This window comes from Giraffa tippelskirchi, chromosome 4 (assembly GCF_054371585.1).
Source record: "Giraffa tippelskirchi isolate mGirTip1 chromosome 4, T2T-mGirTip1v1.2.pri, whole genome shotgun sequence".
NCBI classification, from domain to species: domain Eukaryota; kingdom Metazoa; phylum Chordata; class Mammalia; order Artiodactyla; family Giraffidae; genus Giraffa; species Giraffa tippelskirchi.
The window spans coordinates 156,976,598-156,999,620 of record NC_137278.1 but is presented as its reverse complement, the minus strand read 5'-3'; the positions used below and the strand labels follow the sequence as shown (position 1 = coordinate 156,999,620).

The 23,023-nt window shown below is 38.7% G+C and overlaps 2 protein-coding genes across 2 annotated transcripts; both read left to right on the top strand.

Annotated features, from left to right (window-relative positions):
• Positions 1-2,203: 2,203 nt before the first annotated feature.
• LOC145545165 (olfactory receptor 2AP1) lies at positions 2,204-3,148 on the top strand. Its single transcript, XM_081588961.1, has one exon. The coding sequence runs from the start codon at positions 2,204-2,206 to the stop codon at positions 3,146-3,148; it is 945 nt and encodes a 314-aa protein (XP_081445087.1).
• A 10,915-nt stretch (positions 3,149-14,063) lies between these two features.
• On the top strand, positions 14,064-14,999 carry LOC145545110 (olfactory receptor 6C4-like). The gene has a single exon (XM_081588832.1). It carries the CDS (start codon positions 14,067-14,069, stop codon positions 14,997-14,999), a length of 933 nt encoding a protein of 310 aa, XP_081444958.1. The 5' UTR covers positions 14,064-14,066.
• Positions 15,000-23,023: the final 8,024 nt, after the last annotated feature.

Here is a 23,023-nt window from a genome sequence, read left to right as displayed (position 1 = left end):
CTCTCTGGACCCTCATTCATTAGCCATATGTTTAAAATTTGTTCCCAGAGTTGTCGACAGAAGACAGTCATTAGCCTGCTCCAACAAGAATCCCCAGGGCAACTTGTGCCTCTTCACTCAATTAATTCCCCAGTGCATGCTCTCAATAGAGCATAACCTGTGTCACTTTGGGTTAAGTATAACCTGGATTGGGAGGTGGAGTTTATATTCTGTCTTCTGAGATCATCAACCTCATTTCTCCTAGGACAGAAAAACCTAGGACTACTCTGCTCCTCAAAGTCCTTCTTTTAACCTCCTATAAGGTTTTTCATTTTTAAGAGGACATCCAAAAACTCTGATTCAGCTCCAACCTGAATTAGTGGAAAAGCAGAAATGGGCAAGTCCCCATTAACCTGATAAGGAACAGGAAAAGACTATTTCTTACTAAGAGAAGCCCCAGAAGTTTTTATTATTCCTGTGAAATACAGGATAGGACTTGGTGGCTGATAATGTAGAAAATGCAATATATTTTATATCATTTTGTAATGGTGTAGCCTTACAATTTTCATGCACCTCTAAGAATATCTAGGACTAAAATCCCACTATAAGCCATTTGGATAGCCAAATGAGGAAGAATATTCTTTGTTCACCGCTACATTGACTTCACTTCTCTGTGATTGGAAAGCCTGAAAGTGATACAGACATGACTATTCAACCTATCCCTGAAGATTTCAGGTTGGTAACCTGGAAGGCAAGGGCATCCAGAGCACTGTGTAACTTTTCTTAATCTCTGATTCCTACTGTGAACTGCAACCCACTAGCGGTTTATAGAATCAATTTAATGGGTTGCAATCAGCATTTGAAAAACAATTAATAGAATAAAATCAAATAAAAAATACCTGGTTGTATCACATGCAGTAAGGAAGGAGTGCTCTATAAAACTTTTATTTATGTTAGATATATACGTGTTTACCAGAAAATTGCTAAAATGTAGAATACTCCAAAAATGCTTGAAAATGGCTGCTGTATAAAACAACATATAGGAAAAAATTGTAAATCAGTAAGGACACTCTCATATAATGTGATTCTTTAATAACATGAGCTCACAAATCAGTAGAGATTTGAAATGCTTTTGAAGTGCTTAAACATGAAGTCTCCTAGAAAACCTTGGATCACAGTTTTTATATACTTTCCCCATAAAATTTCTATACTCACAAACCCAAAACGTTTTATACATGATTTAGTGGATTCATAGACATGGCAAATTCAATCTAGAATTGTTTAGAAATCCTACTTTAGATATTTTTAAGCTCCTAAATTTTCCTTAGAAAGTAATAAAATCTCCTTGTCCTTATGGGAAAGCAAAACTCTAGATCTAAGTATTCTGAATGTGCTTATGTAAGTAAATGCAAATTTTTATTCTAATCTAACATCGACTCAATGGACATGAGTTTGGATAAACTCCAGAGTTGGTGATGGACAGGGAGGCCTGACATGCTGCAGTTCATGGGGTTGCAAAGAGTCGGACACAATTGAGCGACTGAACTGAACTGAATATTTACTGAATCTTAGGTATACGGATGGTTCAAAGAACAGAATGACACAATCCTAATACAGAGAACTTTGATTCTAATGGACAGGCAAGGAGAGAAGCATGGAGGGTCCACTAGTAAGAAGTGAGGAGCTGGTACTTTTTGACATCAAGGGACTCAAAGGGAGTGTAACAAGAAGAAAAATGAGAGACTGCTATAGTCACATGAAAAATAAAAGCAAAAATGGCAGGGGAGAATAAGAAAAACGTCTGTTCTGAGAAAAGTTAGACAAATGACATAGAGCAATAAATAGAATCAGTAGAAAGAAAGAAAAGAGAACATAGAAGAAAGAAAATTATGAACTATTCTAGAAGGAGGCAGCTGCTGGAAGCATTCTTTTAATAACTCATTCCAAAAGCTATTTAATCATCTATGAGGCATATATTTATTTCATATTGGCACTGGGGAGAGTACCATGTAGGAAAATAATGACAACTTTTCTATGCAGGGCAAAAGAGACTGGCAAGGACCCAACACCATTCAGTTGGGCCACTGGGCTGTGTCATATTATCAGAGGAAAAGTTCATCTCCTTTTGTGTTTTTCAGATTCCATCTGTCCATTTCAGAGCTCCTCTTCCTTTATCACTTTTCATTACTATCACTTTTCTCCCTTGAGATAAACTTTTTCATCAATGAAAAATAAAACCGTGTTGACTGAGTTCATCCTGCTGGGTCTAACAGATGTCCCTGAACTCCAGGTGATGGTTTTCATCTTTCTGTTCCTCACCTATTTACTCAGCATCACTGGAAATCTGACGATCCTCGTCCTCACGTTGCTGGACTCCCATCTTCAGACCCCCATGTATTTCTTTCTCCGAAACTTCTCCTTCTTAGAAATTTCCTTCACAAGCATCTTCATTCCCAGGGTCCTGATCAGCATCACAACAGGGAACAAGAGTATCAGCTTTGCTGGCTGCTTTGCTCAATATTTCTTTGCCATATTCCTGGGGGCCACAGAGTTTTATCTTCTGGCTGCCATGTCCTATGACCGTTATGTGGCCATATGCAAACCCCTGCATTACACAACCACCATGAGCAGCAAAGTCTGCACCCAACTTGTTCTCTGCTCTTGGCTGGCTGGGTTAATGGTTATTATACCACCAATCACTCTGATGAGTCAGCAGGACTTTTGTGAATCCAATAGGCTGAATCATTATTTCTGTGACTATGAGCCCCTTCGAGAACTCTCCTGTTCAGACACAAACCTCATAGAGAAGGTTGTCTTTCTTGTGGCATCAGTGACCCTGGTGATCACTCTGGTGCTAATCATTCTCTCCTACACATTCATCATCAGGACTATTCTGAAACTCCCCTCTGCCCATCAAAGGACAAAAGCCTTTTCCACTTGTTCTTCCCACTTGATTGTCATTTCTCTCTCTTATGGAAGCTGCTTCTTCATTTATGTTAAGCCCACAGCAAAAGAAGTGGACACATTCAACAAGGGAGTAGCTCTACTCAGTACCTCAGCTGCACCTTTGTTGAATCCCTTCATTTACACCCTAAGAAATCAACAGGTAAAACAAGCCTTCAAGGATACAGTCCGGAAGCTCATGAATCTTAAAGAATTTCAGAATTAAAGCCTTAATGGATGAGTCCTTACTATGTACCAAACTCTCTGCCAATTGCTAGGCTTCCAATATACAGTTAAACTTCAGGCCAGTGAGAAAGACTTGAAAATAAATAAATTATAGCCTGTAAGTGTTCATATAAAGAAACGATTAGGCTTTATCAATGAAAAAGTAGTTAAACCTGAATTAGTGAGTCAATAAATGTTTTCAGAGGGAGTGCCATTTAACGTCAGTCTTAACAAGTAGGACTAGGTCAAGCAAGTAAAAATAAGAGGAAGAAACTTGGGTAGAAAGAATATTGTTGGTAGGAATACCAAATTTCAGTCCTACAAGATTGAGTAAACGTTGTCATTCATTTCAGTGAAATAAAAAGGAGAAAGAGAGAGTTGAGGAGATAATATTTTTTAGTTCTGAATTAAGTTAAATCCTATTTTAAGTAAACTAAGTGCTCATAATGTCAAGTCATTTGGATTTGGAACAAGATTTTGGCTCAGATGGTAAAGAATTCACCTGCAATGTAGGAGACAGGAGTTCAGGAAGATCCTCCCTGGGTCAGGAAGATCCCCTGGAGAAGGGAATAGCTACCCACTCCAGTATTCTTGCTTGAAGAATTCCATGAACAGAGGAACCTGGCAGGTTCAGTCCACGGGATCACAAAGAGTTATACATGACTAAGAGACTAACACTTTCACTTCTATTTTTTTATGGATTTAGCAATCCACAGCTATTGCAATAGAAATTGATGTGAAAATTGAAGGTGTCATGAATAAAAGAAGGTGAGCAGAAGAGACAGAGAAGATGATAAGAAGTCAATAGAGGAGTTCCCTGGTGGTCCAGTGGTTAAGAATCCACCTGCCAATGCAGGGGACAAAGTTTCAACCCCTGGGCCAGGAATATCCCACATACCACCGAGCAACTAAACCCATGAGCCACAACTACTGAGCCCACTTGCCTAGAGCCAGTGCTCTCCAACAGAAGCCACCACAATGAAGAATAGCCCCCACTTTCTGCAACTAGAGAAAGCCTGAGCAGCAACAAGGACCCAGCACAGCCAAAAATAAAATTTTTTAATAAAAAAAAGAGAGTCAATATATCTGTGGAATTCATGGGAAGAGAATGTTTCAAGAAATATAGATAGTTGGCAATGTGAAATGCTGCAGAAACCAGTTAATATGAAGAATGACATTATGACAGTTAGGGTGTTGTTATTGATCATAACCATCTTCAAACATGAGGAATTTGAGGATAGGACAGGAAGAAATCTGATTGTAGCGGGATACCGGTGGGTAAAAGTTAAAAAGTTAGGAATTGTACAATGGAATGTTGAGAGTGGAAAAATAAAAATAAAAACAACCTCTAAGTTGTGTTCCTTATCATTTCTCACTACTAGTATCTATGCTTTCACAGTACACAGTATATCACAGTATACATGATAAAAATAGTTATATTTAAAGTCTACATTCTCTTCTCGTCTGTAAGATTGCAAAATTCAGAGTTAATATTTTTTAACACAGTTCCATCTACATATCAACCAGTGATAGGTGTTCAATAATTATTGTTGAATGGATAAAATGGGTGGATGGATGAACAAATGAATGAGGGAGCCCAGAACTGAATCTTTTTAAGTGAAGAACCTCAAACCTTTGAGAGTTTATATACTGAGAGCAATGAATTAGCAAGGCATGCCTCATATGGATGACTTATATCTGCCTGGAAATGCCTCTCTATTTTACAAATGAGGGAATGGAAAATCAAAGAGGTGAAATAAGTTGTGCAGGGTCACACAGCTGAGTGCCTGTGTTAGAATTAAATACTAAATATGTCTGATGCCAGAGTCCAACTGCTGAACTTCTGAGTAGTACAACCTTCCACCCATTCTAACTAAAGTCCACTCTTTTAAGTGTTTCTAAGTATTTTAAGAAGCCTTGGATTTCAGCTTTCTCCAAGCTCTCAACAAGCTTTCATTAGAAGCCTTTAGGAGGTGAATCTCTTTAGGAAGTTGAAAGCATGCAAAAGCCTATATTATCCCACCTATGGCTCCTGACCTCTCTAAAGAAGCTTCTCCTTTCCACATCCATATCTCTTCTGAACAACACGGATCTTCTGTTATCTTCTTTGAGAGGGATCAGCTTTTCATCCATGGAGTGCAACTCAACTCAGTTCAAGATGCTAAAAAGCTTCAGAGCTGATGTTTGAAAGACAGAATTGTGGTGCCTGAAAGCAACTTTTCATGGAAATAAGGTATATTTGAACATGCGACGATTGATATATACAAAATAGAGGTTTTGCTTTCTTTGTGCCTTTCATGTGGTAGCAGGGGTGAACTTTCAAAAAGGTACCAAATACTGATATCTGTAAGAACAGATATGTCAGGAATTCCATGATGGTCCAGAGATTGGGGCTTGACAGTCTCACTGCCATGGCCCAGTGTTCAATCCCTGTTTGGAGAACGAAGATTGTGCAAGCCACGTGACATAGCCAAAAAAGAAAACCAAAAAAAAAAGCACATATATCTGATTTTAGAGAACTTCTATAGAATTCCATTCCAATCAGCTATACCCCAATACAAAATAAAAAATGTAAAGTTTGGGAAAAAAAAGAATTCAATTCCGTTATTTAAAATGGGCTTTCTATCAACCAGCCCCAGCCTGAAACTTGACACAGTAACTGCTAAGTCGCTTCAGTCGTGTCCGACTCTGTGCGACCCCATAGATGGCAGCCCATCAGGCTCTGCCGTCCCTGGGATTCTCCAAGCAAGAACACTGGAGTGGGTTGCCATTTCCTTCTCCAGTGCATGAAAGGGAAAAGTGAAAGTGAAGTCGCTCAGTCGTGTCCGACTCTTAGCGACCCCATGGACTGTAGCCTACCAGGCTTCTCCGTCCATGGGATTTTCCAGGCAAGAGTTTTTCTACAACTATCTTAAGACAACTTGTCAGCCACTTTAATTGACGAAAGTTATTTTCAAATCTCATTCTAAAAGATATTCAAAAGAATATTCTAAATGTATGTTTCAAAGCATGCTGTTAAAAATTTGGGTTTTTCTGCTTGCAATTTTTTCTATACTAGACCATTTGATGACTAAATTTGACCCCCTTGACAGAAAACAAATCAGTGGATTCTAAAGGATCGGGGAAGAGTTTATTGCACAGGGTTGGGGGTGGAGCGATCAAAGAACTGTTCTACACTTTGACTATGATGGTGACTGCATTTGTCAAGTTTTGGAGTTTTACTGAATGTAAATTCTACTTTAAATAAACATGACTTTAATTTTTTTTTCTTCTTTTTTAAATTAATTAATTTATTTTAATTAGAGGCTAATTACTTTACACACTGTGGATTATGCATGAGCCTTTCCTCACCAAGACTGATCTGACCACTGTCTGTGCTGCACCCAATTTCCTGTGGCATGGCACCATATGCCATCAACCACTCGCTAGTCGGTTAAATGTACAGGATCTATTCTATTACAGTGGGGAGCAGCAGTTGTCTTCACTAGAATAAAATTTCATTCAGGATATGAATTTCTTTTCCCAGTTCAGCATTTTCATCCATCCAAATTATGTGTTTTATTTACCATGATGTTATCCCATGATGTTTCTTATAAACAAAGAGAAGGGGTTGATATATACACACTACTATATATAAAATAGATAACTAATAAGGACCTACTATATAGCACAGGGAATTCTATTCAATACTCTGTAACTGCCTATATGGGAAAAGAATCAAAAAAAAGAGTGAATATTTGTATATGTGTAACTGATTCACTTTGCTGTACACCTGAAACTAACACAACATTGTAAATTAACTGTATGCCAATAAAAACTTTAAAAATAAAAAAAATTTTTAAGAAGTAATATTTATTTATTTATATGTATTACCTTCTGGCTTGATCACCCATCATGTATCAACATAGTCTCTGTACTAACTACAAAATCCAAAAAAGAGAATGTAATTAGCTCATGTCTATACCTAGGTCATTCTCCTCTGGCCAAGTTCTCTCAAAAGGAGGTGCGGACTGGGAGAAAAATAAAGTCTATCATATTTTTTGTAAAATTATCTCTTTGTCTAGTCTGTGACATCAAGGATTATCCACAAATAAATGTCCTTTCCCTTGAAGTTCTAAGCTAGATTGCATTAATCCCTTCTGCGAATCTTAATGTTAAGGTTCTGCTACTCAATCTCTCTTGCCTTTTCCTTATATACCTAAGTCAGGGTTATTGCCCTCTGATATTCTCTCAGGCCTATGTTTGTCTTTCCTAAAGAGCTCTACTTGCTGTAATGCTGTATCTCATTAGCATTCTCAGAAATACATATATGCCACACTCACCCATTCCATCAAAAGCCAAACTGGGAACAGGGGGAGAAGTTGCTCCCATAAGCAGCTAAGGTAACTCAGCTGTCAAGGAGCAACCCCAGTTAGAAACATTCCTCGCACCAAGCACAAGTGGAAAATTAATATTATATAGCAGATTTTGGCCAAAGCAAATCATTGATCTTATTCCTTTGACTAATCCAATCTGAAAATCCTTTTATAAAGGAAATTTGAATTTTAAGCCCCTGGGGAGCCATATGACAATTATCATATCTGTGTAAAGGTTTAAAACTTGAGAGAGTCACTGAATACGTGGAGGAGGGGTTTTCAAGCCCCACAGAAGAAACGGAAGAAGGACACAGGGCCTCCAGTCTTCCTTCAGAGAACAGTTTTCAGGACGCAAAAGACTGAAGGGAAGGGAAAGAAACTAATAGGGAAAATGCTAAGCCCTCCACAGGGTTCATGTTCCTTGGCCAAGGTAAGATCACCACAGCGACAGAAGGCAGACTCTCTGCTACTGTTTTTTGTTCCTCAGGAGATATATGACATGGTGTTATGAACATTAAGCAAGTTATTGAGGTTTATTGTCTAGCATTATGCATAGTATAATGAAGATGTGTTTAGAATTATGCCCAGAATGTGGTAAATGGCTCAAAAAACATGTTCCTCAGTCTCTTTGGGCTTCTTCCCCAATCCCTTATTAAAAGTTCAGTTCCAGAGTTCTCAAAAAACAGGGTTCATTAGCATGCTCTGAATGTAGGCCTCCTGGGATCTTTTCTTTCCTCAATTGATTGTTCTGAGGCCTCCCCTGAGTAGAACATTTAAAATATGCTTCTATCTAGTATAAAGTCAGAGACAGCGCATATTCAGGCTCAGATGGGCCGGAACAGAGGAAATCAGACTTTGAAGGGAGGGTGCTTTCTACTATCACTAAGATAAATGTGTTTAACTTAAATAAATCACATCTCAAAGGATTACCTACCGGCCAGGGTGCATTTTAAATTAATGCGGAAATAAAAAGTAGTGAATGACAGCTAAACTGATACATAGAAGAGAAGTAGCATTTTTCCTATGAAATTTTCATAGGTTTGTGAATTTTTATGAATAATTAGGTCAATAGGTAGTGGTGGGAAGTGAAACAAGTTCAACTTTATTCTACCTTTCCTCTACATCTTACTTCTAAATTGTGATTCATCGCATGGACACATATGGGTAAAATCCTACAGGACCACCCTGAAAGTCAAGTGTAAGTATATTCTCAGCTTATACTTATATCAGTGTTACTTGTTCATGACTAGAGAGCTTGAAATCATATTACTGTGATTTTTTTAATTAAAAAGCAACTTATGCTTGCTTTGTTGCATTCATATAATACAGATAAGTATAAAGTAAAAAGACACAGCTCCCCTTATGTCGCCCACTTCTTCATCTAACTCCATAAAAATAATACTGATAGCAATTTTTCCAGATCTATATGACCATGCACATAAAAATATAATTTTAGAGCATAAGATATATATATTTTTAGACCAAATGGAATAATACAATACACAATTATTCAACAGCTTCCTTTATTCATATAGAAATATACCAAATATGTCCTTCCCAAGTGAGTTCACATAAATCTTTGCCATTTATTTTATTTATTTATTGCATTTTATAGTTTGGAGGCACCAAAATTAGTCATTTTCCTATGGACGGAAATTTTCATTGTTTCCAAGTTTTTATGTTTACAGACAAGGTTGTAATGAATAGCTTTGCAAAATTATCGAAGCAGAATTACTATAGAATTTGTGTGGAATATGAATATAAAGGTTTGAATGATAACACATAGTTGTTCACCAAAGACCAAAAATTAATGACCAGGAAGTTCACGAGCGTGAACGTTCAGGCGCTGGATGATGTGGTCATGTTCCATACATCCTTGTGATTAGGATATTCTTAGGGACAATGGCAGAGATGGCTCCCTGGTGATCCAGAGAGGCCAGGGGTATAGGGAGGTGGGGTTAGGATTTCTCTGTTTCAGGGACCTTAAAAAATCAGAACAACATGAAGATGCCTAAAGGATTCTAGAAATTTGAGGCTTCTTTCTTAGGACAAATGCTGAGCTTTTGTAAAAGTATATTATGATCAAATAATCTGATAGTCTCTTTCCTGGTTCTGTGTTAGAGCTGTTCCTGTATCCCAAGCGAAGTGACTCAGTCTATCTAGGAGGCTGAGAGGGCGTAGGTTGGAGGAGTCTGGGGGCAAAGGAACATCACTCCCTAAGTGTCAGTGGTCAGAGGAGCCTGGCGAGTTACAGTACATGGGCTCACAAGAGTCGGACATGACTTAGAGACTAAACCACCACCACCTAATGTTGATGGTAAGAATTTTAAGTAGTTCCTGAAAGCCCCTCCTGAAGTTATTTGGTGTCTGAGATTTGTCTTTCCATCACTGACAACTCAGTATTATGAAAAGTAAGCAAGAAAGAGAGTCCAAACTAACTTTATATACATTTATTGCTGTTGTTTAGTTGCTAAGTCACGTCTGACTCTGTGACCCCATGGACTGTAGCCCCCCAGGCTCCTCTGTCCATGGTATCTCCCAGACAAGAATACTGGAGTGCGTTGCCATTTTCTACTCCAAAGGATCTTCCCAACCCAGGGATTGAAACAGAGTGCCTCTGTGTCTCCTGCATTATCAGGTGGATTCTTTACCACTGTGTCACCTGGGAAGTCCTTATATACATTTTAAAATTATTATATTCCCCTCACCCACAATAACAAATAAGAGAAATATAGATTTTTATTATTTGGTGGTAGAAAAGCACCAAGCGTGAACAAGGAAAATTTCAAAATACAACCTTGCTGATAGAGGCTGTGCTCTCAGCTCTTAGAGCAAATACCAGATAACACACATGACTCCTTGACTTTCATCAGTGAAAGAGAGACAGGAAACAGTAAAGTCAATTTATAGGCTCAAGAGACTTTACCCTAGACTGACTCTTAAATGCTCCTATTTGTAGTTAGATTAAAAAAAGCTAGGAAAAATGTACAGTTTGTGGAGCAAATTGCTAAAGATAAAAGGCTAAATGAAGAGCAAAATAAGGAGTAGAGAGAAAAGGCACTATCTTTATTTCATTTATTTAACAATTATGTATCTATTATGCTGTGTGCTTTTGCCAGTGTTATTGGTGGGTAAAAGAATACCAAAAACAGAAGAAGAATATTATTTATGAAAGAGCCTACTTTAATACCAACACCACAATCATTCAATAAGTGTTGGTTCTCCTGCTCTTCCTCTACTCTTAAGGAACTTACAATCTGTTTTTGGAAAGGTGACATATACCCATAAAACAGAAAATGGATAATGTCCAAATAAAATGCATCATTTATGTTAATTCTTATCTTAGAATCAGACAGCTCTCTGTATTTATCCTGTGCCACAGACATTCAGATATTCATTTTGATATAAAATTTCCACATAGAATGTGGCCCCCATGGAAAGCAGTATGGCTATTTCTAACAAAACTAAAAATAGAATTATAATATGATCCAGCAAAATATGCTTCTGGATATATATCCAAAAGAAATGAAAGTAGAATCTTGAAGATATATTTGGACACCCATGATTATAGCAGCTTTATTCACAATAATCAAGAAATGGAAGCAACCCAAACACCCATCAGCAGATGAATGGGTAGATAAAATGTGATATATACATACAATGGAATATTATTCAATCTTTAAAAGGAAGGAAATCCTGTCACATGGATTATTAACCTTGAGAACATTACACTAAGTGAAATAAGCCAGTCACAAAAATACATACATACATAGTGTATGATTCCACTTATATGAGATGTCTAAAGTAGTCAAAATCATAAAAATAGAAAGTAGAATGGTGGCTGCCAGGAGCAGCAGTTGAGCGGGAGTAGGGAGAGTTGTTCTACAGGCATAGCACTTCAGATTTACAAGATGAAAAAGTTCTGGAGATCTGTTGCACAACAATGCAGATATGCTTAACATCAAACTCCACACTTTGGCTGATTCGTGTTGATGTTTGGCAGAAACCAACAAAATTCTGTAAAGCAATTATCCTTCAGTTAAAAAATAAATATATTTTTAAAAAAGAAAAAAATAGTTAAGATGGTAAATTTTATCTTGTGTTTTTGACCACAGTTTTTTAAAATTCCATAAAAAATCTCACAAATGCTAATTACATTTTGCACAGATTATCTTACTCAGATAATGTACTTAGCAACTGGACTTAGCTCACTGATTTTCCTACCCATTTGCACAGGAGATCTGCTGGAAGTGAAAGAAGAGGCCAGCTCTCACAGAGGCCTATAACTTCTATAGCCTTATGGCTACAGAAACAGAGAGAAGCTATTTGCTTGAGCCATATATTGCCAGGGTCAATGCAAGGACTATAATTTTTTTTGAATGTGAGTGGCTAAATACTCAGAAAATTAAACTTAGGTCAGTAGTTTATCCTGGGGAAAGAAGTGGCAACCCACTCCAGTATCCTTGCCTGGGAAATCCCGTGGACAGAGGAGCCTGGCAGGCTACAGTCCATGGGGCTGCAAAGAGTCGGACACGACTTAGCTACTGAACAACAGTGGTCTATAAACACAGTTTTCTCAATTGACTTCCAACAGAAAACATGAAGTTATAAAACTGCCACTTTGTATTAAATAATATTTTTAAGATAGGAATTAATGTATTCTATTCAGTCATTAACCATTTTCTATTTTTTTCATCTATTTTTGTTTTTGGCTGCATTGGGTCTTCATTGCTTATGCATGGACTTTCTCTAGTTTCAGCAAGCAGAGGCTACTCTCTAGTTGCAGTGAACAGGCTTCTGATTGTAATGGCTTCTCTTGTTGCAGAGTACAGGCTTTAGGGCACAAAGGCTCAGTAGTTGCGGCCTACAGGTTTAGTCGCCCTACGGCATGTGGAATCCTCCTGGACCAGGAATCAAACCCATATCCTTCACAGTGGTAGGTGGATGTTTAACCCCTGGACCACCAGAGAAGTCCCAACCATTATCTATTTCATGTGTACATTACATCTCTCCAAAAACTGAATGTAAGTTCCTTAAGAGCAGAGGAAAGGCAAGAGAACCAACACTTATTTCAAAAGTAAATATCCTAAAACATCAAACAAAAAAAAAATCTATCAAAGAGCTTGGAAATTTAAAGAACTTTTAATCACAAGGTAGAAATATGCTGATATAATTTTAACATATCAAGTTTAGTTAGAGGGGAGAATATCTAAAAGAAATATGTTAAAGTTAATGATATGGAGATGAAAATGAAATAAGAATTCAGGCCTACAAATATCCACTTGAGGGGTAGCATGAGACAGGTGTAAGACAGTACCATTTCACTGATGTGGAAACTAAGGCAGGCTAACCACCTGTATGTGTGTTTGGGAGAAAGAAGTGCCAAAGTAAGAGATACATCATTAGTATCTGAAGAAAGGAGGAAAAATTAGGGAGACGCCACTAGTTAAAGGCAGAAATTTAAAAGATATTAGAAGAAAAAAATCAAATTTCTCAATAAGGCTTACAACTTTTGATTCCAGTTATATTTTTCTAGCCAGAGTAAAATCACATGCTTATTAATAAACATGGATATGGAAGAAAATGATAGCAGGTATCTGATTGGAGAGATACCATCTCTTCCTCTGCTAAAACTACCTAAGACAGGATAGCTGGGACCTGAGGGAAAGCTGACACCAGCAGCAAAGATTGTGAGACTGGTGACATTAGTTACAATGGTCCACAAATTTAAAACATCAAAGAAAAGTTGGGGCATCTTTGGTTACCACAGTTATAATGGCATTGCTGATTCTATTCTAAAGACTTCTCAACAATAGCTAACAAGTTAGTATTTCTTCTCCAACTGAGACCAAGAGAGTTATGGAAATGAAATTTCACTGCCAACCACATTAGTAGAAATAAAGAAAGATCAAAAGTAAAGTTAACATTGAAAATGAAAATAAAAATAGGAAATAGAAAAAATAGAAAATGATAACTTAGGCATTGGTTTAGAAGGTAGGCTAGGGAAGTACATGAAAAGTTGAAAGGGACCATGGAGAAAACCCTCATACATGGAAATTTAAGAAAATAATCTTTGGGACTTCCCTGGTAGTCCAGTGGTTAAGACTCCGTACTTCTAGTGCAGGGGGCAAGGGTTCCATCCCTCATTAGGGAACTACAATTAATTAATTAATCAGTTAATAAATTAATTAAAATTAAAAGCTTATCCCCAGCTTTCATTCAAGAAACCATGAATGAAATGAAAGGCAATCAACCAGAATGGTAGACAATATTTGGAAACCATGCATCTGATAAAAGGGTTAATAAATTGTAAGGAACTCACACAACTCAATAGCAAAGTAAAACAAAACAAACAAACAAAAAAAAACAATAAACTGATTTTTTAAAAAAAAGGAATTCTTGTGAAGAGTCAACTTCTGTCCAAGAGAAAAACTCATTTAAGTCAAAATGACAGAAAAAAGGCATTTGAACCAATTCAACAAGAAAAGCTCTCCCAAAGGTTTCTGAGCTCCTCTTCCATTCTCATCACTGATTTCTTTCCTTTGTAGGCAGCAAAAGGTAGCAATGAAAAACCAAACCTATATAACAGAATTCATTCTGCTGGGACTAACAGACATCCCAGAGCTTCAATCTGTAATCTTCATACTTCTCTTCCTCACCTATGTATTCAGCATTATTGGAAACCTGACAATCATCACCCTCACACTACTGGACTCCCACCTCCACACGCCCATGTATTTCTTCCTCTGGAACTTCTCCTTCTTAGAAATTTCCTTTACAACCACTTTTATTCCTAGGCTACTGTTCAGCATATCAACTGGAAACAAGAGCATCAGCTTTGCTGGCTGCTTCACTCAGTGTTTCTTTGCCATATTCCTGGGAGCCACAGAATTTTACCTTCTGGCTGCCATGTCCTATGACCGTTATGTGGCCATATGCAAACCCCTACATTACATGACCATCATGAATAGCAGAGTCTGCATCCAGCTGATCCTCTGCTCCTGGCTAGGTGGATTTCTCATCATTTTATTCCCAATCATCCTGACCAGTCAACTGGACTTCTGTGCCTCCAACATGCTGAATCATTATTTTTGTGACTATGGACCCCTTATAGAAATATCTTGCTCAGACACGAGACACCTGGAGCTGGTTGACTTCATCCTAGCAGTTGTGACATTGGTGGTCACCCTGATGCTGGTGATTCTCTCCTACACAAACATCATTCAGGCTGTTCTGAAGATCCCCTCTGCTCAGCAAAGGAAGAAAGCCTTTTCCACATGCTCCTCCCACATGGTTGTCATCTCCCTCTCTTATGGCAGCTGTATCTTCATGTACATAAAACCCTCAGCAAAAGAAGGAGTTGCCTTTAATAAGGGAGTAGCTGTGCTCAATACCTCAATTGCCCCTTTATTGAACCCATTCATTTATACTCTGAGGAATGAACAAGTAAAACAAGCCTTCAAAAATGTGGCCAGAAAGATTGTGAGTCTTCAATGAATGTAAAGACTTCAAACTTAAAACAGAATCTGAATAATATTTATGAAGTTCTTCTCAAGGATAACTTCTTCAATCCTCTTCTTATTAAAGCAGTATCTCAGGGGACTTCCCTGGTGGTCCAATGGCTAAGACTCCACACTCCCGATGCAGGGGGCTTGGGTTCAATTTCTGGTCAATTTCAACTACTTCTCACATGCCACAACTGAGACTTGAACTAGAACTAGACTCTGAGGTTTCTGATTCTGTTATAATAACATACCACAATCACATCATGCAGGGGTACCCATCTGAACTGCCACATCTCAATAAAATATTTTAATTGTTGTTGTTCGTCACTAAGTCATGTCCAACTCTTTGTGACCCCATGGACTCCAGCATGCCAGGCTCCTCTGTCCTCCACTATCTCCCGGAGTTTGCTCAAATTCAGGTCCACTGATTCAGTAATGCTATCTAAACTATCTCATCCTCTACCACCACCTTCTCCTTTTGTCTTTCAATCAGGGTCTTTTCCGATGAGTCAGCTCTTCCCATCAGGTGGCCAAAGTATTGGAGCTTCAGCTTCAGCATCAGCTCTTCCAATAAATATTTGGGTTGATTTCCTTTAAGATTGACTGATTTGGCCTCCTTGCAGTTCAAGGGATTCTCAAGAGTCTTCTCCAGCACCACAATTTGAAAGCATCAATTCTTCAACACTCAGGCTTCTTCATGGTCCAACTCACACATTCTTACATGACTACTGGAAAAACCATAGCTTTGAGTATATGGACCTTTGTCAACAAAGTAATGTCTCTGCTTTTTAATACACTGCCTAGGTTGGTCATAGCTTTCCTTCCAAGGAGCAAGTATCTTTTAATTTCATGGCTGCAGTCACCATCCACAGTGATTTTTGAGCCCAAATTTGGAGCTATCACTGTTTCCACTTTTTCCCCATCTATTTGCCATGAAGTGATGGGACCAGGTGCCATGATCTTAGTTTCTTGAATGTTGAGTTTTAAGCCAGCTTTTTCACTCTCCTCTTTTCACATTCATCAAGAAGCTCTTTAGTTCCTCTTCACTTTCTGCCATTAGAGTGGTATCATCTGCATATCTGAAGTTGTTGATACTTCTCCCAGCAATCTTAATTTCAGTTTGTGATTTACCGGCCTGGTATTTCACATGATTTCTGTGGCTCAGCTGATAAAGAATCTGCCTGCAATGCAGGTGACCTAGGTTCGATCCCTGGGTTGGGAAAATCCCTTGGAGAAGGGAAAGGCTACCCACTCCAGTATTCTGGCCTGGAGAATTCCATGAACTGTATAGTCCGTGGGGTCACAAAGAGTCGGACAAGACTGAGCGACTTTCACTTTCACTCTGCATATAAGTACCCACTCCAGTGTTCTTGCCTGGAGAATCCCAGGGATAGGGGAGCCTGGTGGGCTGCCATCTATGGGGTCGCACAGAGTCAGACACAACTGACGCGACTTAGCAGCAGCAGCAGCAGCTGCATATAAGTTAAACAAAGTGAAGAGTCGTATCTGAATCTTCGGGACCCCATGGACTGCATCTTGTCAGCCTCCTCTGTCCATGGAATTCTCCAGACAAGAATACTGGAGTGGGTAGCTGTTCTCTTCTCCAGGGGATCTTACCAACCCAGGGATCAAACCCAGGTCTCCCACATTTCAGGCAGATTCTTTACCAGCTGAACCACCAGGGAAGCACAAGTTAAATAAGTAGGGTGATAATATACAGCCTTGATATACTTACACATTTCACAATTTTGAGCCAGTCAGTTTTTCCATGTCCAGTTCTAACTGTTGCTTCTTGACCCGCATATAGATTTCTTAAGAGACAGATAAGGTGGTCTGGTACTCTCATCTCTTTAAGAATTTTCCACTGTTTGCTGTGCTCCACACAAGGGCTTTAGCATAGTAAATGAGGCAGAGGTAGATGTTTTCCTAGAATTCCCTTGCTTTCTCTATGATCCATCAGATGTTGGCAATTTGATCTCTGGTTCCTCTGCCTTTTCTAAATCCAATTTGTACATCTGGAGCTTCTCAGTTCACATACTGTTGAAGCCTAGCTTGAAGGATTTTGAGCATTACCTTGCTAGCATGTGAAATGAGCACAATTGTGCAGTAGTTTGAACATTCTTTGGCATTGCCCGTCTTTGTGATTAAAATGACAACTGACCTTTTCCAGTCCTGTGGCCACTGCCGAGTTTTCTAAATTTGCTGACATATTGAACTGCCACATCCGAATAAAATATTTTCGTATTATAGAAGGATTTAAAGCCAATTAAAAACTGCTGAGGTCTTCCCTGGTGGTCCAGTGTTTAAGAACCACCATCGCCTGCCAATGCAGAGAACACGGATTCAATCTTCATCCAAGAAGTCCCACATACCTCAGGGCAACTGAGGCCATGAGCCACAGTTACTAAGCCCACACTCTAGAGCCAGGGAGCCACAAAGAGAGAAGCCTGCATATCACACCTAAAGAGTAGCCCCCACTTGCCACAACTAGAGGAAACCCACCACAGACCAAAGACCCAGTACAGCCAAAAATAAATAAATAACACATTTTAAAATGATTTTAAAACTGATGAATTAACTCAACATTTATAGATACTTGTGAATGGACCAGCCAAAATTGTAAGAATGACAAAGTTGTCTTCGACATCTTCCGACCTACTTATCAGTTCTCAAAAATATTTATCAACACTTGTTACCAACTATTGATACATTTTTAACAAATGACAGGTGCACATATTCTTTTAGGAGAAGTTTTTAGGTAAATTCTTTGTCACTTTCTCTGGGGATTTTTCACAAATTGTCCTGCTTACAACTGTGGCCAAAACAACCACACCCGAAGGTCATTAGTAAATTCTGAGCACAGATTCCCCTGAGCACCATTTGTTGTTTCCCATAATTGATCCTCTGGGTCCACAATAAAAGAGTCTATAAAGCATATGTCCCATTTTGATTAAGTGGGACCTGCTCAGAAGCTTCTTGCATGACCCAAAACTTCAGAACCTTAGGATCCATAGGGGGAACCATGTGCTGTGGCATAAGGGGAAGCTTCCAGCCCCATCTCAGACTCTCTCTGATCCTTCTGATACATGGTTTGGATGTTGACTAAGCAACAGAAATTCATCCTTTGATAGCTATGTTTTAGAGTTGTTACTGCTGAAGGGGCAGATATGTTGGAAAAGGCCAGGGAGAAACGAAAATGAGTCAAGAAAAGAAATTTTTATGGAAACTTAATCCTGTGATTATTTCTATAGTGTTTCCTCCACATTTTGCTGCAAGTCTGAACTCTTCATGAAACATAGGACATTCAGGTCTGTACACTTCCTGCTTTCTTTTTGAAGGATCGTCACCTGAGGTGCTTGTTGTCTCTGGGCTAGTGAGTTCCTGAGGCCACTTCCCAAATAACAAGTCATTGTACTGAAAAAGGGGGAGTTGCAGGTCACAGCTTCCTTTGCCAGGCCCCAGAAATGACCCAAGACCAAGGCTTCTGAACCATTGGGCAAATTCTCTACTGCCCCTGGGAATTCCTTTGGTCTCATTCTGAGAATATAACAGGCTCAGAAATCTTTCTTTAACAAAGCTAAAGGATAGTTTTATGTGTGTGTGTGTGTTAGTTGCTCAGTTGTGTCCAATTCTTTGCGACCCCATGGACTGTAGTCTGCCAAGCTCCTCTGTCCAAGGAATTCTCCAGGCAAGAATACTGGAGGAGTTAGCCATTGCCTTCTCCAGGGGATCTTCCCAACCCAGAGATCAAACTCAGGTCTCCTGTATTGCAGGTAGATTTTTTTACCGTCTGAGCCACCAGGGAAGCCGGAAGTATATTTCTCCTCCCCCAAAGAAAATAGACCTATTTGCAAACACAGACTGCCTGGGGGGTGGAAGCAAGGAAATGGGGGGAATAGACAGGCAGCAGGTCTCTTTGGCAATAATTCTCCAAACTTTTTAAATCATACATCCAGTCTGTAAATATTTTGAAATGAAGTTGAGGATATAGTCCCAATATATGTTTATATTAATTTATTTTAAAACTATTTATATGTACTTCTATATAAGCATATAGATTATGCTTTGTAGCAATTAAAAAAACAGAAATTTTTAAAGAGCCAAAAATAAATAAAATACTTCATCAACTTCAAAATACACATTTTAACATCTCTGAAACTGAGAAATGTCTTATGATCAAAGGTAATTTAGCATAGGGTCATAGTCTAATCGGTAGCATCTTTTCTTCCTTAAAGGCACATAAAACAATGCTGAATGGAACATTTGATTGTATCTTAGATTTCATGAAATAAGGTATAACCAGAAGACTGACATATCTTCTTCACATACCCCAGTAAATCCTCTGGCTCACCCCCTGATGTGAATGTTCCCCACATTTAGAGATCAGTGACAGAGATCATGGAGTTCCTGAGTTATTGATCTCAAACTAAAAGGGATGTGAGAAAATAATTCAACAGAACTTCATAGATTTCTTCAGGGGAAAATCTCTTTTCTACACAACAAAATAACAAACCTGAGAGCATCATAGATCTGATCCTGGAGAGGAAACAGTCAAGTGGCTTCCGCATCGTTTTTAGATTCTCCTCATGGCCCCAGGTGAATAGCTAATTTCTGTGGAGTTTCCCTTCTTTATCAAAAAATGAGTGCAACAAGCCTCATAGTATTTTATTTCTTGTCAGTTCCATCCCAGCAATCTATAGAGATACCAAAGATCAATGTGAAAAAGGAGTCTGAGCACCTGAACAGACATTTTTCCAAAGAATATATACAAATGGCCAACAAGTACATGAAAAGATGCCAACAGCACTAAACCTTAAGGAAATGTAAAACAAAATTTCAATGAGAGATCATCTTATATAAGAGATATCTTATTTGTCAGGATGTCCATTATCAAAAAGACAAGAGGGAACAAGTGTTGGCAAGGATGTGGAGAAAAAGGAATGCTTGTACATTGTTAGTGGCAATGTAAACTGGTACAGCCACTATGAAAAACAGTATAGAGATTCCTCAATAAATTAAAAATAGAGCTAGCATATGATCCAGCAATCCCATTTCAGGGCATATAGCCAAAGGAAACAAAATCACTACCTCTAAGAGATAGCTGCTCTCCCATATTCACAGCAGGATTATTAACAATAGCCAAGGTACCTAAGAGTCCATCAACAGATGAGTGGATAAAGAAAATGTGGTCCATACATAATTAATTTTATGCATATTAAATTCTCAGAAAAGAAGGATATTCTGCCATTTGCAGTAACATAGATGAATTTGGAGGATATTATGCTAAGTGAAATAAGCCAGACAAAGGCAAATACTATATGGAATGCTTATGCAAATATTTCTGAGGAAACTAAATAAAAAGTACAACTCACAGAAACAGATTGTTGATTGCCAGTGGAAGGTAGAAGTGTTAGGCATAAGTTGATAAGAGATTTAATTGTAAGATGAATATGGTCTGAGAATTTAATGTATAACATGGTGACTATAGTTGATAATATTGTAGTATATAATTGAAATTTTAAGAGACTAGAACTTACATGTCCTCACAAAAGAAAAAAAAGCATTAATATGTGAAATAGAGTGTGTGCTAATAAATTGGATAGGGGAAATCCTTTCACAAAGCATACGTGTATCAAGTCATCACCTTGTACACTTTAGAAAGTGAAACTGAAATTTGCTCAGTCGTGTCTGACTCTTTGCGACCCTATGGACTATACAGTCCATGGAATTCTCCAGGCAGAATACTGGAGTGGGTAGCCATTTCCTTCTCCAGGGGATCTTCCCGACCTAGGAATGGAATCGGGGTCTCCTGCGTTGCAGGCAAATTCTTTACCAACTGAGCTATCAGGGAATCCCTTTAAATACCTTACAATTTTGTCAATTGTACCTCAATAAACCTGGGCGAGAGAAGAAAGTGGTCTGATGCAAAATGAACAAGACATTCCCCATCTTTAATGTCCAGATGCAGTGTCAAGCAATTTTTAATAAAGATTCAATACAAGTGAAAATGACCTCGTATTACAAAACTGCATGCTACATAAGTGAGGAAGTAGGAGGTTTTTTGTCAATACAGACCTGAGAAGATGCATACCTATACTGAGTAAAGGGGGAAGGTAAGTGATGAGATACACAGATGAACAAATAGGTCCCTGAGCTCAGGTGTTTGTGGTCTTGCAAGGAAGACAGGTTCTATCCCTTATAACAGACCCTATGGAAATATACCAGGCAAGTGCTCAGTCACTAAGTCATGTTCAACTCTTTGCAACCCCATGGAATTCAGCCTGCCAGGCTCCCCTGTCCATGCGATTTTCCAGGCAAGAATACTGGCGTGAGTTGCCATTTCCTCCTCCAGGGGATCTTCCTGACCCAAGGATCGAGCCCACATCTCCTGTGTCTCCTGCATTGGCCGGGGGATTCTTTACCACGTGCCATCTGGGAAGCACCATACCAGGCACAGACTATAAGTTACGGGAAACGGGAGCAAACAGTGAATTCAGCCTAAGGCTTACAGGGAAGGCTTCATATAAGAGATCTTAAGGGGACTTCCCCAATGGTCCAGTGGTTAGGACTCTGAGGTTCCACTGTCGTGGACATGGGTTCCATCCTTGATCCAGAAACTAGAATCTCAATACATATTCTGCACAGTGTGGACAAAAATAAATAAAACTTTTTTAAAAAAGAAGTCTTAAGCTAGATCTTAAAGGATGAATAGGTGTTTGCCAATTCTAAAGAGGCCTGGGAGAACAGCAGAGAATTTTTGTTTTGTTTATTTATCTATTTAATATGTTAATATAATAATAATTGCTTTTTGAATATTCACCATGTGGCAGTCACTGTTAAAATCTTTACAAGCCTTATGTCATTTCATCGTCACAAATATCCTGTTACTATTCCCATTTTACAAAAGATTACTTAATGAGTTTCTTGCATGGACAGGCTATGATGAACTATTTCACCAAAACTTAGCCTCTGTTCACTGATGCGAAATGGAAACATGGAGATAGAGTTTTGGGTGAAGTAGAAAAAGAGTAGCTTTTATTGCTTTGCCAGTAGGCTAGTGCCCTCAAGACTGTGTAACTCACCCTGGCGGGGGTAGTGAGGAGTAGGGTGTGATCAGTTCATGGACAATTCTGGAATTGGCCAGAATCAAGTTGAAGTTCTAAGTATCATCAATCTTCTAATTTCATCCAGTCTAGGGTCTATGTGCTTGCTGTCAGCAGTTTTCACCTGGAGGGAGTCTGCTTCCTGTAAAAATAACTTAGGAAACTGTGTCAGGCCTTTATCTATATCCTTCAGGGAACTGTGAGTTTGGAAATTCAGTTATGTTGGCAGAATTATTGTCTAAATTGTTACCAGTTTCCCAGACCAATAGCTACTCTTTATTTCTACATCTTCACATTTCCCAATCATTAACTCTTGAGTCAGCATTTTACTTCAGAAGACAAGGAAACAGGGGCTTGTACACCGTTTTACTATATATCATCTTCATTAAACTGAGAACTGTGTTTCCCAGAATGCCCTCACCTACATGGTCCCCCTACCTATAGAGTCAGCCAGAAGAAGAACTAGAAAGAGATCTGAAAATAGAAAGCGATGCAGCATCACTCTGCAAGTTGTTTTGTAGCCAGATGAGGTGATGGACAGAGGAAGCTGTGATCAGTGGGATTAAACGCATCTTAATTCTTCTGATCTTAGCAGAGGATTCTGTATAGACTTTCTCAGACGAAATAAAAGGAAGAAATGAAAGAAAAGAGGGAGGGAAGAAGGGAGTGAGAGAGGACAGTCACTGACATCCAATAATTCTTTCAGGATTCTAAAAAAGGTGACATTTTTGACTAGGGAAGGGCCTCTAGAAGCTTCTGCTCTGCTTCCCTCAATCCATTGGGAGGCATATCTGATGCTTCTATCTGCCCAAGATTGCTAATTTCTGATGTCTCTATCAGCCCTGGATTGCTAATGTCTGATGTCTCTATCTGCCCAGGCTTGCATGTTTCTGGAAAGGACCTGAAATCCACA

What these genes read in the sequence shown, in the direction of transcription:
- LOC145545165 (XM_081588961.1), top strand. Translation starts at nt 2,204, where the DNA reads ATGAAAAATAAAACCGTGTTGACTGAGTTCATCCTGCTGGGTCTAACA.
- LOC145545110 (XM_081588832.1), top strand. Translation starts at nt 14,067, where the DNA reads ATGAAAAACCAAACCTATATAACAGAATTCATTCTGCTGGGACTAACA.